Raw genomic sequence first — 16846 nt, 5'->3', positions numbered from 1 at the left:
TCCCTAGGTGTAGAATGGGCATTAGGTTTGTTTTCTGTTCGCGCACTGGTGAACTAGTGCAGTAAGCTAGAATGAGAGAACAATATGCTTGTCTTACTCCAATTTATTGCACCAGTTCACTGCAGTGTAGGAACAGAAAACGAGCCTCGTGTATCGTTTATTGCGAGACGAACGACCCGGTCAAGCTTTAACAAGGTCGCTTCCGCTCGGTATTATTTCGTCTCTCTCCCCCGAGAAGACGCGGACAGAGGTCTGGAAGGGCGAACGCGGCTGCGAATCGGAGTCGATTCTGGTAGGTTCTGGTAGGTTCCGACACGTGCTCGGGTTTCGAATTTTCGAAATCGGTGCTCTTGATGGCTGTCGCCATCTCGCAGGCGAGCTCGGGTTCAGGCCTGCGTTCGAGGTGTGAGTAGCGCGTCGATTCGACGTGACATTTAACTTTTGGACGACGGTGCCCGGCGGTGAACGGTTTTTCTCAGGTGGTGCGTACGCCGAGCGTGTCAACCAGCAGCGCGAAATGTCGTCGGGCGTGATAGACATCCTCGTGGACATGGGTTTCAGCATGTCCAAGGCGTAAGTTCGCAGATAAAGCCCGACACCGTCTCGATGCCTAACCTACGCTGGCCTAACGTACGACGTCGTTTCTGTTGCAGGGAGAAGGCCCTGGAGATCACCGGTAACAAAGGCGTGGAACCGGCGATGGAATGGTACGCGAATACGTCGCCGTGATTCTCGTCGCGCGATTCTTGCTAACGGTTAGTTTTTTCATTTTAGGTTGCTGGCCCACTCGGACGAGGCGGAATCCGCGCCGGAGCCCGTTGTGGGCGAGAGCGCTCCGATCCCGAGAGAGGCCGCCGACGCACCGATACAGGACAACGTCGCTGGTGCTAGCAGCCAATCGGTGTCCACGACTGACACGGCCAAATCTATGAAGTGCGATGTGTACGTTGAATTGCCGGGATACGACTTGTAGACGCTACAACTATTGTATATAATCGCTCCCCCGAGCATTGAGATTAACCCGTTACGCTCTTCCACCGAGTATCGCTGTCTCGTTGGAATACATGTCATTCTTTTCCGAAACCCTTTGCAGATGCAATAAGCTCTTCAAATCTAGCTTGGAAGTCGAGTATCACGCCACAAAGTCTGGGCACGATAGATTTTCTGAGAGCACGGAGGAGAAGAAGCCTCTCACGGAGGAGGAGAAGCGGGAGCAGCTGAAGATGCTGGAGGAGAAGTTGAGGCAGAAGAGGAAGGAGAGAGAGGAGCTGGAGAAGAAAAATGCATTTGAGAGGGAAAGGAATAGGATACGATCGGGAAAGGAGATGTCTGAAGCCAGGAAGAAGTAAGAGATGAAATCTGTAACGGAGGGAGAGAGAGACTATGCAAATTGTATACTTTATTTATGCACATGTGACAGATTGGAAGAGCTGGAGATGCAGAAGCTCCTGGAACAAAGAAAACGAGAGAAGGCGGAGGAGAAGGAAGCGAGGCAAAGAGTTCGGGCGCAAATAGAGGCTGACAAAGCGGCGAGGCGAGCTAAAGCGGCTGCTGAAAACAGTCAACCGGTTAATGCTACTGTGGCTCCGTTATCAGTGGCACCTTCATCCACATCCACGCATCATAGAAAGGATTACACTGAAACCAGACTTCATGTATTAATATAACATGCGTATGAAATATCGAAATATGTAGACCATGCATTCCTCAAACAGTTGCATTTTAGCTTAGGCTTACCAATGGACAAACCTTGACACAAAGCTTTGGAAGCAAGGAACAATTGTCTGCAGTAAGACTGTTTATTGAAATGAATAGGACAGACGGTGCTGGTCCCTTCCAGTTAATGACCACGTTTCCCAAGAAAGTCTTTACAGACGAGGATTATGACACGCCATTGGATGTGTTAGGTATGTTGTACATTGATAATTTATTGTCGTATACATTGTTATACATATATACGTAAAATTCGCGATAATTACTATTATTGATGCAACGCGTATAATTTATTGATTATGAACATTTATCGGCCATAATGTGTTAATATCAGGTCGTAATTGTATCTGTAATTGTTTCAGTGGACGAGAGTCCCCTATTATGAGATATGCTCCTAATAAGTTCCTAATATAAGGTAGCAGGGTTTCTGTCAAATTAATATGAAATTAACAATAGGCATCACCTGTTCCTTTCGGCCATGAATTTGCCCTTGGAGTGAAATCTGTTTAGTCAAAAATTTATTGTTTTAGATCGTGCATGTAATCGTCGGGGAAAGTAAGATTTGTAAAATTAGATGTTGAAAATCCGCTATCTCATAATAGGGGACTATCCTCCAATAATTGCATATTTAACATATAAGGATGTGGAATTTTCCTGGAGATTGCGCATAATGTTTTATTTACAGGCCTAGTACCCTCGGCGGTCGTGATCGTTCAAAAGAAGGTGGAATGATGTAGCCAGTAATGCCCTAATTTGTAAGCAAAAATACTAATGTATATTATCATACAGATTAATTATAAGATAATGATAATCTAATATAATGACATTCTTTATTATAAATGATAAATTTAAACTCTGTGTGTGATATACGAATTTTTTTCCGACTTTCGAAACTGATTTCTTTATAATCTGCCTTTTCTTAACAAAAAGTATACATCCGTTGCAGTTAAAATATGACGTTACAATTAACAATTTTAATAATGTAAAATTTGTATTAATACTTTAATTTTTAACTGACGTTATCTTCGCATCTGTTTTCACGTGTTTTTTTTTAAGACATACTTGCAGACATTATTTAATGTAAAAATTCTGATAACATAATCCTTGATCTGAACTATATTTCCAATGTTATTTTTTTAATGCTATTGATTAAGAACGCTAAAAGTTATGTACTGTTTAGTAACTCGTATGAAGATTTAATGTTGATTTCTTATGATAAAATATTTGAAATGAATCTGTATGTTGTATATGTGATATGATTCTATTTAATTTTATCTAGCTGGCACACACTCGCATACACTCGCGCGCACGAATACATACATACATGATTTTAAGGCTTTTGTTTACTCATTGTAACCATTTTGGATTGAATGACGTCAGAAGCGAGAAAATTATGAGAAAACAATTCTTGCAACGTATATTAAAATAAAAATGTTTTTTCAATAAAATAGCATTTATAATTGATAAAATAAACTTGTAAAACATATTCAAAACTCCCCCTCTCCCCTTTTCGTTTGGGTAATGAGCACACAACCCATATATAAATTGAATTAAATTGCGTTTCACAGCTGCCGAATTGAAATAATTTTTTTTTCATGTTAAGTTACATATTACATTATGACAAAGTGAGAGTCTCCGATATACTTTAATACTTTAACAATTATTTTTAACATAAAAACACTGCATTAATACGAAAAATGACGTTGTACGTTGCAAGAATAATTTAGCTTTTTGACATTACTTTTCAAAATTTTCCCCCTCTCCCCTCCCTCCACCTTGTAGACGTGTTCACAATTTTGCCAAGGGTGACTTGATAATCGAGCCAGCAGAAGCCTTTATATTACTGTTATGTCTATTACATGATAATATGGTATATGATTAGGACATGTTATCTTCGGATCTAGCACAATTCATAGGAAAGTGGTACACGTCATCACAGTCTGCCAATTGTAATGTTTTGTAAAAACAAATTCCCTTATCTCTCCTGATTACATATGATTCTCCTGGAAGAAAGTAAAGTATACATTTATTAAAAACGACTATATGTTTAGTTTTTTTTATATCTACTGCTTTCTTTCGTCCGAAAAGAAACAATTCAAACGATGCTCATTTACAGAGTAATTCGAAAGATCATTTGAATATCGAGCCAAATTTCCTTTAATTCGCCTTCTATAGACGCTAGAGCGATTTAATTAAATTCTAACAAATTGTTACCAAACTGTGGGTTTAATGTACTATATTTGGTGGACCAAATTTTGTGGACGGCCCACGCGTCGTGTTCAGTTAACGAGCAACTGCGTGTGTCAGCATTCATTTCGTTATACGAAACAAACTGTTCACGACTATTTCTGAATAAATATGAGGACATCAACTTCGTTGAATGTTATATAAATCATTAGAATTATATCTAAAAATTTTTAATTGTCTGTATCGATTTAGGTCTTGCATATCAGGGAAATCTAATGGAACCGTTAGAACGTTCATGTGACATCTTGACTGGACCGGAAATTCGCTTGTCTCACGTGTAACTTAATTAAAATAATTGAAAGTTTATAGATGTGTGCACTATATTGGTAGATATATCGGTAATCATCAATAGAACTTTCCTTTGGAAGTGTATTAAAAACATTTGCGTGTGCCTGTGCACGTACGCAGATGCTAACACTAATACATTTATTTTGATCAATTAATTTTGATATCTCTATCATAGATGTATATTGTTTTACTCGCCTATGTGTGACACACAGTAGATAAAGCAAGACAATACACGACGCTATGCTATACCTATGCATAATGAAAAGTGAGAAATTATTCCGTGTGAAAACAGAATGGTGACTGATCCGAGGGAGTAGCGGAACTAAAGGCACTTAACACTCCCACATTTTTTTCTCTATTATCACCATCTTTACCGTTTTTTATATAATCTGTCCAGATAGCAAATGATATTTTCTACCTGATCTTGCTAATTCAAGCATCATTATGAGAGCACACCTATATTTACACTGCCATGTGTATGTTTCTAATAAAGTTTATATATTTTTAACCACGAGAGAGAGAGAGAGTGTTAAACTACATATGTTTGTGTTTGTTTGTGTAATATACGAAATAATTTGTAAAATATAATTTAAGCTTGGTACAATAAATTTTAGAACAATAATTTCTGTATTGTGATGCATTTTTCTATACTTGACTGCGTTAGCGAGATCGTTACGTGATTAATAAGAAGTGTGATTAGCGTAGATTAAAATCTTGTTAAAAATTATATTATATAATAAGAATAAATGAAAGCTTGTCGAATTTGATATAACCATGTAAGTTCACATCGAATTATTTAACAACATTTATTTACATTTATTGTTAAATGTTTTCCTTGTTGTCCTATGTCTTATGACACGCAATGCGTATGTTCAATGATAAATATGACTTAATCGTTGTCAAGCTCTAGATACAATTAGAAAAATTTCTGTTAATATTTTATCATAAACATGCACATTTACAATGTAGAGATAATGATGGAGCAATGCAATGCAGTTAATCGACCATGACTGGCTATGTGTTTTTTAACACAGAAAATTTATTGCGAGAAATATTACCTCAGCCAGGGTTTGAACCTGGACCTGGACCTCCCATCGCTCTAGGCGGGCGTCTCAACCAATTCGACCACTGAGGTATGATATAATTATCCAATGGTACCAATTTTAATCAATAGAAATCGCCGATACATTAAGTTAAACTATCGATGAGTAAATATTACAATATAATGAAGCACAGATAAGATTAATTGTATCTAATTCTTCAATTAAACATATTGCAACGAAATTCAATTCAAAGTTCTGTATTCTGACCAACATTTGTATGATTCCGTTAAAAAAAGAAGAATTTCAAGATTATACATTTTCGTTGATAAACGAAAAATTTAAAAATTCTACATTTTAACATCAACGCCGTGCAATAAACGCAACTGAGTCAACGGTTAATCGAGACACAATCATCCGAAAATAATTAAAAATTTACTGTCGCATATGTATTTTTATTTATAAATTCCGTAAAAAATATATTAACTAATAGTTAATATATAAATAATATGTATAATAATATATAAAATATATAAACTAATAATAAATCACCGATAAATGCTAGTTAAAGCATTCAGATTCAGTATTTCGTGTATTATTTCTCGTTTTCAGCCTAGAAACAGCCGACAAATTATACTTGAAACGACGAGAGACTCACTACGATGATACGAAATGTATCCGAATACAAGCATCATTTAAAGAAGTTTTTTTTATCGTCAATTATCGTCCGTAATTATCGCAGTGAAGAAATAATTTCAAGTTCGCTAGCGCTTTAATTCGTAGATGTATAGATCTCATATGTAAATCGCGCTAGATATTTGTCTTGCTGGCTAACCGAGCATCGATGGCAAATCGCGGGGATTCAGGTCGATCACGCGATAATATCGATCACCAATTATTCGCAGAGAGCGATCGCGATTTCCTCCCGTACTTGTCGCGAACGCGTATCAAGAAAGTATAATACGATATGCAGAGCGGCGCGGGTATAATCGATTTATTCGATTGTCACCGAGTGTATGATCCTGCGTACGGCGTCACCTTGTTTCGCCGAGCGCCGTAGACCGACCTTGGATTCCAAGAACTGTGACGTAGCGTCGTAAACAATTAACTCGGTGAAAAACCGCGCGCCGCCCCGGTTCCGAGAAATGACGTAGCGCGGACACCTCGATCGAAAACAATCTATTGTGCCGAATTAGTCGACGTGCTCAGTTCGAACGAGACGGATGTTCCGCGTGTCTTCGCGTCGCTCGTCATAACGCGATCGTTTCCTACGAGAATCTCGATCGTCTCGTACGAGAGTTGATAACATTTATCAATTGCGTTTAAGTAATTACTGTGATCCGTAAACATATTTCTACGGCGATTTGTTTCTACGCGTATAACATAAAGTTTCCATTTTCGTCGCGTTCGGGAGTGCCGTTTAGATATGCGAACCAAAGACTTTTCAAAGCCCATTTGAGGAACAAGTATTCGTTAAATGTCCGTTCCTGTCGATGGCCACACTTCCGAGATTTGGCAGTATTTGTGGTATAATACTCGTCGACTCGAAGTGGAGGCGAACTTGACGGAACAGAATACCTTCACATGGGCTTATAAACGGGAGTGTAAAATCGCGCGAACGATCTTTGTGTTTTCGCGAGTGTGTGCCCAGAGGACTATCTGAGTGGAGGAGGAGGCCAGGAGAGGCATCGGGCGCCAGCGGAGCAACTTTACGGTGAGTATTTGTTATTCAGTGTAAAATTAATATTTTTCCAGCTCACTTTCGAGTCGTTTTATTTCCTAATTCTATTATTTTGAAATAATAAAGTGAACACGAAATAATTTAAAGTTTTATAAAAGTTTATTCTTGTGAGGATCTTTTGCGGATTAATCATTAAAATATCCAATCGAATAAAGCATTTAATAAGCATAAGTATTGCTCATATTTTATAATATTACTTTCCTTGAACACTTTAATAAATTCTATATTTTTCTGTTACAGAATCGACTTAGCTGACTCCGCTGCTGCGCGTCGGATGGTAAGTCAAAAACTTTTTTATTAAGGCAACGTATCTACACTCTGGTGAAAATAAAAATTGGAGCGTAAATCGAACGTAAGGGGAGAGCGACAGAAGCGTAAACGAAATGTTGAGGTTTCTTTTACGCCTCGCCTGTTCCAAATTGCGCTTCCTACACATTTCGTTTACGCTTCTGTCACTCTCCCCTTACATTCGATTTACGCTCCAAATTCTATTTTCACCAGGGCATCTCGTAGATCGTAGATTGTAGATCTTGGTTTGTAGATTAGTATATCTCGTAAATACGTTGCCTCAAAATGGATAGAGTACAATTTCATTTCATATTTATTATTATATATTTTATCTATCGAAAAGGAGTAATCGTAATTTTTACTGTGGAGGTTCGGATGCCCCGTTGCAGCGCATCACATATTTTCAATTGTAGCCTATCCATCTTGCATTAACAAATTTATGTGTAAAGTAAAACATGACGTGAGACTCTAATATAATATTTTGCCGAGAACGCTGAAACTTCGTATTATTTTTATACGTTATATGAGATTATTGATACTAGATTACTAGAATATTCAATTGTCGGTCTATCTATCGTACGGAAAGTTTCTTTTTTCTGAGTCTCACGTCATTTATTCTGTATGTGTATCTCACGATACACTTTCAAGATGCGTCTCGCATGAATACTATACATGCATAGTTACACGCATCTTCGTATTTTCGCGGTCGGTCTTCGCGAAAGTCTTTCAGCAAATTTTCAACAAGTTATTAATTGTTTCATTTCATTAATATTAAAATTTTTAATTTATCGCGAAATGTAATAAAACTAAATTTAACGCGAAGTAAATTTTTTTTCCTATATACACACATATATACTTAAATTTCAAATTTGGAGATTGAGTCACGACGAGACAGTCATTATCGATTCTTGATTAAATAACGGAAGTAAAAATATATTTAATGAGTTTTGTACAGTACAATTTTTAAATTAATTTTTTTCTTTACTTAACTTCTCGTGGTCGTGCATTTCAATACTATCGACGCTCGCGTATAGTTCGAACCGTACGAAATATCTGTCGGTGACAATAATAAACCGACTATGGAAGGAGTTTTCTTCCTTCCTGATTTCTGGTCGAAATGACCAGACTGTATGGCCAGGAGCAACGAAAGGTATGTCCAATCTGGCCCAACGAAGAAGACCTACGGCGAGTGGTCAATATTGGCCACTGTGATGGAGTACGTCAGGCGATGTACAAAATAAGTTCATTTCTTTAATTTGTTAAAATTCGGGTGGGTTATTTTTCTTTATATATTCTCGCATATACGCGGGATTAAAATCTCAATTAAAATCCCACGCGCGTGGTAAACTCCAAATCGAATCCCTGAAAAATTACGCGTGTTTACACTCCAAATTAGGTCCCAAAAATCCCGTCGTGATTTTATTAATTAAAACTTTGTAGGTTCATCATATTGAAACACGCCGCGGATAGATAGAAAATGGATAGGTAGGACTCTAGTGCGAGATTAAAAAGATCCCTATTAAATCCCAATCGCGCGCGTACAACCACAAATCGGACCTCTTATAAATCGCGTCGCGGTTTTAACGAAAGGGCAGGTTTATTAACAAAAAGTTGAAACGCGGGTAGGTAGGAAAATGGATAAGACTATACAGCGGAATACGGATAGGATAGGTAGGGATTCGGGTAGGCAGGGACAAGGGGACATAACTCGATAATTTAAAAGATAGATAAAATTATAACTGCAATATATTACTAATAAATATAATCATATTTGGCATTATTTTTAATAAAAACTCTATAAGTTAATATATTTTTAATAAAATGTTATAAATTTTTATTAAATAAAATTATTTATTATTTTATATTAATAATATAAATAAAATATAAATAAAATAAAATAAATAAAATATAAAAATGTATAAAATTACACCAAAATTATTATTAGAAACTTTACATTGTAATTTTGTTGTATTTATTTTAAATTTTACATTAGTTGCAGAAATTAGAAAAATGTAATATTGAATATACAATTGGATGCATATAATAAGATGGAAGTTGGTATGCGTTTGTTATAAGTTTTTATTTTAAATTTACTTAAAATATTTGTAGATTTGATTTACTCTTAAGAGATCATTAGTAAATACATTCGGGATATTTTTTATCCCAAACATGCAATATGTATATATTTTACATTGCAAGAATTTCATATTGTTGTATGCATATTTCATATGTAACGTCGAGAGAAATATTGTATTGTACAGATATTATATTTTTAATTTTATAAATGTAATTATTTCTTTTATAATATTGCATACATTGTAAAGGAAATTACAAGAAAAATGAGGTAAATAATAAAATTGTAAAAAATCATATTGTAAAGGAAAGAGGGCCGCCGATCGACATTGGCAGGGATGATGGAGGGTCTCATAGTTTTGCAATGCACTTTCAATATAAATACAATACCGTGCGATTATTGATACGTAATATTGGCGTTACATTAGCATTTATTCTATATTCAATATTACAATTTTATTAGGCAATCAGGGCCAAAGCAATCAATCCAATATTAAGAAATCATCTAGGTTATACATATCTGTAATATATTTGTATTTATATAGATAGACAATATCTGTAGTATATTTGTATTCCTTTTATAATCAATATTGGTGTTATATTGGAAAAATATTGGCCAATGCACTGCCAACATAACTAATGTTTAACCAATGTTAGCCAATGCATAGCCAATGAATTGTGCTTCTATAGGGACGCGTTTATACGCAAAGGCAAGGCCTATACAATTTGTGGAGGTTTAAAAAATATATAAAATAACTTAAATGTAGCTATTAAATTAGTTACTAGTTATCGAAAAATGTAACTGAGTCAAGTTACAGTTACAGAGAAAGTAACAAAGTTAAGTTACTAAAAAAAAGTAACTGTAACTGTGACTTCGTTACAAGTAACGAGTTACTTCCCAACCCTGGATCGGATTATATTAGATGTAATTTCAATGTAAATTAATAAGACTCTTATTTAATTATATTGAAATTGCATGTAATCTAATTTAATTTAATCACATTCTACCTAATATGTTACACAGGGATAATAAAAACTCTACGTATGCAAATTCACATTTTAATATAGTTAATAAATTTTGCATTATAGAAATACTTTATCTTATTTCGCACTTACCTCGCGCAATATTTTACTTTTGACGGTGTAGTGACTGAAATAAGATCACATAAATTTATTTCTTTTTATTCAGCGAAGGTTGTATAATGAATTATTTCTTTCAATTTTATATAATTTGTTTTATTTTCGTTCTTTTTTATTTTAGTTATAATGACTATTACGTTCGATATAATAATAATTATGTACTTTCGCTGCAAATAGTTTACGGCACTCGTTTGTTTACTTAGAGAGCATCGAGCGACGCGTATAATGTTGACACATCATGATGGGAAAATAAATTATACTAAGAATCACATATTGAAATTGTTCTTAAAGAAATTTCTTTAACTGGAACATCTGGAAAATTTTGTTTGGTTGTACTCTTTGCCTCAGGAAATAATATGCGAACCCTTTAGAAATAAATAAAATGATGAAAAGAGCAGATATGTCTATCCAGAAATTGGGAGGATTCTCCATACCTGGAACGCAGACAAATTCGCTTAAACATTTCAGGCGTTTACAGATTATCGGATACGAAGTTTGCGGAAAATTATTAATACGGAAAACACACGCAATTATACGTAACACGTCAGACGGATATTAGAACGACTTAACCGGTTACGTGACTTTCGAAAAATCTGATCAGTAGGTTCCTACCTATGATTCGCATGATTTGTTTGGGTGAACTGAAATGACAGTATGTTTCTTCCACCGGGCAAGGTAGTCTCTGTCTACCGTAACCGTACGTAGTCACCGTGAGAGCTTCCAGCCCGTACCGGAAGTAAGTTATATACATTAGAATCGACCGCCAGATTGATCGAGGAGCGATTGATTCGCCGAAATCTTGTACCGCAAGTAGCATTAAGGGACAACATAGTGCGGGTCCGAAGAATGTAGCGTTCTGTGAAAGGTATACACATTATTCGTCAATCTTAGGAGAGTTTTTCTCTCTTATGCCGTACTCGCGATGCAATCTTGAACATACCGTAATATTAAATATACTGGCAATGTTATGCCCTATGCTTTCCGCAATGAAGGCACACATGAAGCAAGTACTGAAAAACATGAGAATTCTATGCAACTCCAGGGGCTGCCCTGTGATCCAGTAGACCATTGAAAGGTATAAAGATGTAAAAAATATCTGGGAAAAAACAAAAATGATTTTTACAACGTTTGGATAGATCTGGATAGATTTGGATAGACAGTTTAAGGGGATCAGGATCAAGTAGAAGATTTAACGTAAAATAATGAGACGTAATCTCTTTGTTAAGGAATTTAAGCTCTTCCCCCAAAAATTGTAACCATTAACGATGCGAGGAGCTATATATAGTTCACATGGGGCAACGTTTTTATCCTAAGAAATTAAGATTTGATTCGGTAGCTATCGAAGAAAAGATCTTAGCTGTATAATATACCCATATATAAAAGATAATTTACAGACGACCAACCTGCCAAGGTATATTGACTGCTGTTAAAGCCCAATAATACGCGCTCAATTTGTACCATTTATTGAAGTGTTCCCGTTTCATTATTTGGACTTGCTTAGGAACTGCAACGAGAAAATAATAAAATACAATTCTGAGAGACGATATATTTCAAAATAAAGTCTATAAGTATTTCGGTGTCTTTACGAATCGTGCCTTTAAGAAATTTAATTTTTGAATACAGTTATGGCAATTAACGATAAAATGAGTATTATAAAATCATAAAATGATTGTTGATTGTATGACCAATGCTTACTAATGGTAAGACTTTCATATCGAGGAAATATCCGCAAACATAAAATTGATATTTAAATTTGATCAGTCAGGAAATTGATTTTTATTTTTGCATGCACTGTTTGTGATTTTCTATGTGCAGAGAGGAATTTTTCCTTACAATTCATTAATGGGGGCAGTAGAGGCATATACAACGTAAATATCAGGCTTGCGAAGCAAAAGCCGAAATTGAAGAGAGCCTTGGAGCCGTCGTTGCCCATATTATAAAATAATGAGCCGAGTACTAGCCCCAAAAAGATATGTAGCCATAACTGCATGTGCACATAATTCTGTAAACACACAAAAAAAACTACTCATTTTTATGTGTACAATTGATTTTAGAAGAGATCTAAAATCTAGCCACCTGATAATTTTGTTAGCTCTATAATAGAGAATGTTCACGTATTTTCTTTTCATCTACAAGTATACAGTTGCAACATCACTCAGTGTCGTTTCTTACGTTAGTGGATCTCTTGTAATACAATTATCTTGCAACTGGGACTCGGATTAGAAGCCAAGATGAAAAGATCAAATAGAATACTTTTTTTTTAGAATATCTTTTTTCCTAGGCTTTTAATCTTATTGTTAGTCCTAATTGCAGGATAGTGTTCTTACATGATGCTTTTAAAGGTGAGAGACCCTTATTTTGTGTATACGTAATTTTTAATTTCTCTTTGTTTTTTATATAAAGTTGACCTTCAATTTTATGTATATTTTAAATGCGCGGAAGAATTTTACAATTTTATAAAGTCAATTAAATTGAAAGATGCAACAAAATATATCGATAAAATAGACTTTAGTATCCCTGACCTTTTAAATGGATACAAAGTGGTCATTTAAACAGATAATATCATTACGACGTGACATATTCTTTTTATATTTCTATCAATAAAATTTATTAGCTAAAGCCCACTTTACACAATCTATAATTCGCAACAGAATTCGAGACAGAATTCCATTTAAAAATTTTTATGTATCGTGTAATACAGAAAACATTTGAACAATCAGAATTATAATTATAATGCTCCAATTTTGTAAATAGAAAAGATGCATCAAATATGTGTAGTGCATGAAAATGCGTGATTGATTAATTGTATCTGGTCTAATGAAAAACCTTAAGCATTGATTGCTGTGAGTATTTGTGTCCAATCGGCAGGGAAAACGGACCTCATCCATATGTAAATGTTATAACCTACACTAACCTAATGTACAAACATATGTCAATTTAATATATGAAATTATAAAATAGAATTCTATCTTGAATTCTGTCGCGAATTACAGATCGTGTAAAGTGGGCTTAACACTTTACAGAATTAATTTTCGATAAATTTAACTCTAGCAGGAAAATACGCTAATCTTACTTTGTTTCGATAAAGCTGCAGTATCATTCTTCTTACTAGTGTTTTGAACTGATAGAACCATGAGATTTTTGGAATTCTTTTTTCGAGCTCAAACTCGCTTTTCGAATGAAAAATTGGAACTAGCGGTTGTTCAGCGTTTATGTACGCAATCATCCGTTCGATCAGATCGAAGCCATATTCACCCGACGAGGTCTCTATTACTGAAATGAATATTTAATATTAATGTAACTTTGTTAATACAATTGTTTTTTATTCAAGCGAAACTACATATAAATATTTAATTAATTATTTCCTAATTCATTAGAAATTAAATTGTAGTCTGTTAATTCTTAATTCTGATAATTTTCTTTGCATTATATATGTAAAGAGATCTCGAAGCTGTACTAACCAGTCTATATTGTTCAATGATATAAATAAATCATATGCATATTATGAAAGTTATTATGCATATCATGAATAATAACTTTCTGCAGTGATTGAAAATAGCCGTAGGCTACATTTCTAGCCTTCAAATGTCTATTGCTAATTTAGCGAGGTGAGAAAAACGAGATGAGAAATACGATTACATAGGCGATAAAAGTCGCACATGCGACATTATGCGTTTAACTTACTAAAGTCCGCCGGATTGTAATATTTTGGGCATTCTAGGCCTATGTTTTGCAAGAATGGCACTAAGTTACTCGTGCTGTCCCTGTAAACGCATTGCCCGTCCGTCAGGACGTAAATGTGATCAAATTTATTAAATGTACTCGCGCTGGGTGTGTGCATCGAGCACACGACAGTCCTTCCTAAATGCGCCAATCTTTTGAGAATATCAATGCACTTGGCGGAAGATAACTCGTCCAGTCCGCTGGAAAACGAAAAATCTCTTTTTACGATATTTTTGCAATAACAGTGCTCTCCGAGAACGGAATCTGATAGCATCTCCGTACGAAATTCCTTCGTCGTTATTTAAGGGGATGCTGGAGGGATTTTACACCTTTTGCACGTTTTGCATATGGAACTATCAATTCATAAAAACATTTGTGTAACCAAGGGGAATTTTAAAAAAATCGACCAAACTGGCAAAATTGATGTTTATTTTAATCACGTTTCGACCCCTTTATCGGGTCCTTCTCAAGTACAGTCTGGAAACATTATAAGTGCTCAAACCGCAGTATAGAACAAGATTCTTTAGTATGTATATAGATGAAAAATTACCTAAAGTTGACTGAACATTTTAATTTATGCCGAAACAGAATGAGTTCATGAGTCTGTGGTAGCAAATTCATAATATCATATCTGGAATTGTTTAAATAAATTGTGTTACAAACGCATTGCCAATTATGGTCGATTAAAAGTTTAATTACAGACTTTTTACTTAGTTTTTAATATAGAAAAAATACTTTAGACAAAAGTTGTTTGGTTTAAAGGGAGACACATAATTCTAACGTGAGTCATGTTGTAAATGTCGTCATTTTCAAGACATTTTAAAAGTGACTAATTTCTTAAATGAAACTTAATTATTCCCTTGAGATAAAAGGTGTGGCCCTTCTTGAGACGTTTTTAAAATAAATATTAAGTATTCTTTTATGAAGTACTTTCCGAGTTACTCTTACAGAATGTAAGTGCAATAATTAGAAAATTATTATGTATCAACATACTTACGTGGTCGGTTCGTCGAGGAAAATAACAGGTGGATTATTTACGAGCTCGAGTGCGATTGATAGTCTCTTTATTTCACCACCTGAGAGCCTGTCTGTAACCGTATTTCGTGTTTCCGTTAATCTAAGAGTACTTAGAATTTCATCTATCTGAAATAAATCGTTGATACTCTGTAAAATGTATCTCCGCGATGTATTTTGCGTGCGATTTGCGCGGCAGAAAAGATGCTTTTATGCTAAACGTTACAAAAAAATTCTGATCGCCACTTTTAGTCCTACAACAGTCTGACGCATAGCATTAATTTTTTATATTCTTTGCAATTTAAATTGGTGCATTCTTCGTTTGTCCTCCAATGTGCGGTATAGTGTCTCGCGCCAGGTATGAGCGCAGCGAAAACCGCGTGTGTGCGATACCGACCGCGTATGTTTACGCGAGTACAAAAGTTGAGAGACTCTGACATCGTCGGATATTCAACTTCCATCAGTTGAAATATATTAATTGCAAGTTGATTGGTTATACATTTCTCGGATTGAAGACTCGGACCGTAAAGTGAAATAATTATCTTTGTGGAGAAGATAGAAATATTTTTTTCTCGTAACAAAATATTTCCAAATAATTAAATCGTATAGTTCTCATTTGAATGACGCTTATACTTGCCGCCTTTTTTCTTTACTTACAACGGCGCGTTTCTGTGATTTAGATTTTCCTTTGCCGAGCTTAAAGTCTGCGGCAAAGGACATTGCCTCGAAAACTGTAAGATTTGGTTGTACGATATCGTTTTGCATGATATAACACGACATCTTCGTGAACTCGTGCAACTCCCGCAGTTCTCCATTGATACTTATCGAGCCACCTATGTCCGTGCACCTATAATGGAGCAGGTTTAGTTTCATATTGAAACAGATAGGAAAAAATATCACTTGTTATAATGCACCGAAGAGCTATTTGTCGTTTTCCGCTTTCAACCTGAGGTTACAGCTTGATGTAAAGCGTTAATTTTAATATCATTGATTATTCAATCGATGTGCTGCCACAGGTCAATTTCAAAATCAATAATTATTGAAGTTTTTCGCGGGCAATGTTAATCGGACAGAACCTTGCATGAATATGTACAACTAATCCCGCTTAATAGAAATCAATCCAAGATAGATTATAAAATAGAAATACATAAAACGTTATAATATCTTTAATCTTTACTGATGAAATCATAGATTAAAGTGCAAACAAGTAATCCGATTGTCTTTTCGTTTACGTTTTTATTTTTCAAAAGATTATCTTATGGAATGGATTTTGTTGAACTTTAAATGAATTTCAGCGAAGATATCATATCGAAAATAGTAATGTTAGCCAATTTAACTTGCTAGATGATGAAAGAATTATTAGAATTCACGATTATTCGATCCCACATAGCACATAATATTACGTAATATATCAGTAATATTACGTGTTATGTGGGATATACAGGGTGTATTCTAATTCGCGCCCACCATTTATATGTATAGTGATATTTCTCATGAAAAACTGAGTCGAAGAGTCCCGAACCATTTTTTCGAGTCACGCCTCACAAAGTAGTTGTAATTATTTAAAAAGCGAATCCGT

At 35.1% G+C, this 16846-nt stretch overlaps 3 protein-coding genes across 4 annotated transcripts in view; 1 reads left to right on the top strand and 2 right to left on the bottom strand.

Moving 5' to 3' along the window:
- Window positions 1–6: 6 nt before the first annotated feature.
- On the top strand, window positions 7–4868 carry LOC105567878 (UBX domain-containing protein 1-A). 2 transcript variants are annotated; one of them, XM_012023118.1, is made up of 10 exons: window positions 7–25; window positions 126–292; window positions 480–573; window positions 654–707; window positions 775–942; window positions 1094–1345; window positions 1421–1655; window positions 1727–1907; window positions 2399–2468; window positions 4153–4868. In XM_012023118.1, the coding sequence occupies exons 1-9, from the start codon at window positions 15–17 to the stop codon at window positions 2443–2445; spliced, it is 1209 nt and encodes a 402-aa protein (XP_011878508.1). In that variant the 5' UTR covers window positions 7–14; the 3' UTR covers window positions 2446–2468; window positions 4153–4868. The 2 variants fall into 2 exon arrangements, with proteins under 2 accessions (XP_011878508.1, XP_011878509.1); XM_012023119.1 differs by lacking the exon at window positions 4153–4868 and adding an exon at window positions 2993–4144.
- A 5757-nt stretch (window positions 4869–10625) lies between these two features.
- Window positions 10626–13754, bottom strand: LOC105567873 (ATP-binding cassette sub-family G member 1-like). Its single transcript, XM_012023110.1, has 5 exons — window positions 13604–13754; window positions 11934–12034; window positions 11471–11626; window positions 11143–11386; window positions 10626–10964 (listed from the first exon to the last, which is right to left on the bottom strand). The coding sequence occupies exons 1-5, from the start codon at window positions 13662–13664 to the stop codon at window positions 10816–10818; spliced, it is 711 nt and encodes a 236-aa protein (XP_011878500.1). The 5' UTR covers window positions 13665–13754; the 3' UTR covers window positions 10626–10815.
- A 443-nt stretch (window positions 13755–14197) lies between these two features.
- LOC105567975 (ATP-binding cassette sub-family G member 4-like) overlaps window positions 14198–16846 on the bottom strand; it is a 9816-nt gene continuing 7167 nt past the window's right edge. The window contains exons 3-5 of the mRNA XM_012023281.1: window positions 15925–16114; window positions 15251–15396; window positions 14198–14453 (exon numbers count right to left, since the gene is read on the bottom strand). Coding sequence (XP_011878671.1) covers window positions 14198–14453; window positions 15251–15396; window positions 15925–16114 — 592 coding nt within the window. The remainder of the gene's footprint in view (window positions 14454–15250; window positions 15397–15924; window positions 16115–16846) is intronic.

This window comes from Vollenhovia emeryi, unplaced genomic scaffold (genome assembly GCF_000949405.1).
Source record: "Vollenhovia emeryi isolate VEMERY1.0 unplaced genomic scaffold, V.emery_V1.0 DF939133.1, whole genome shotgun sequence".
Classification (NCBI taxonomy): domain Eukaryota; kingdom Metazoa; phylum Arthropoda; class Insecta; order Hymenoptera; family Formicidae; genus Vollenhovia; species Vollenhovia emeryi.
Note: the sequence above shows the minus strand (reverse complement) of the source record. Positions and strands in the feature narration are given on the sequence as shown.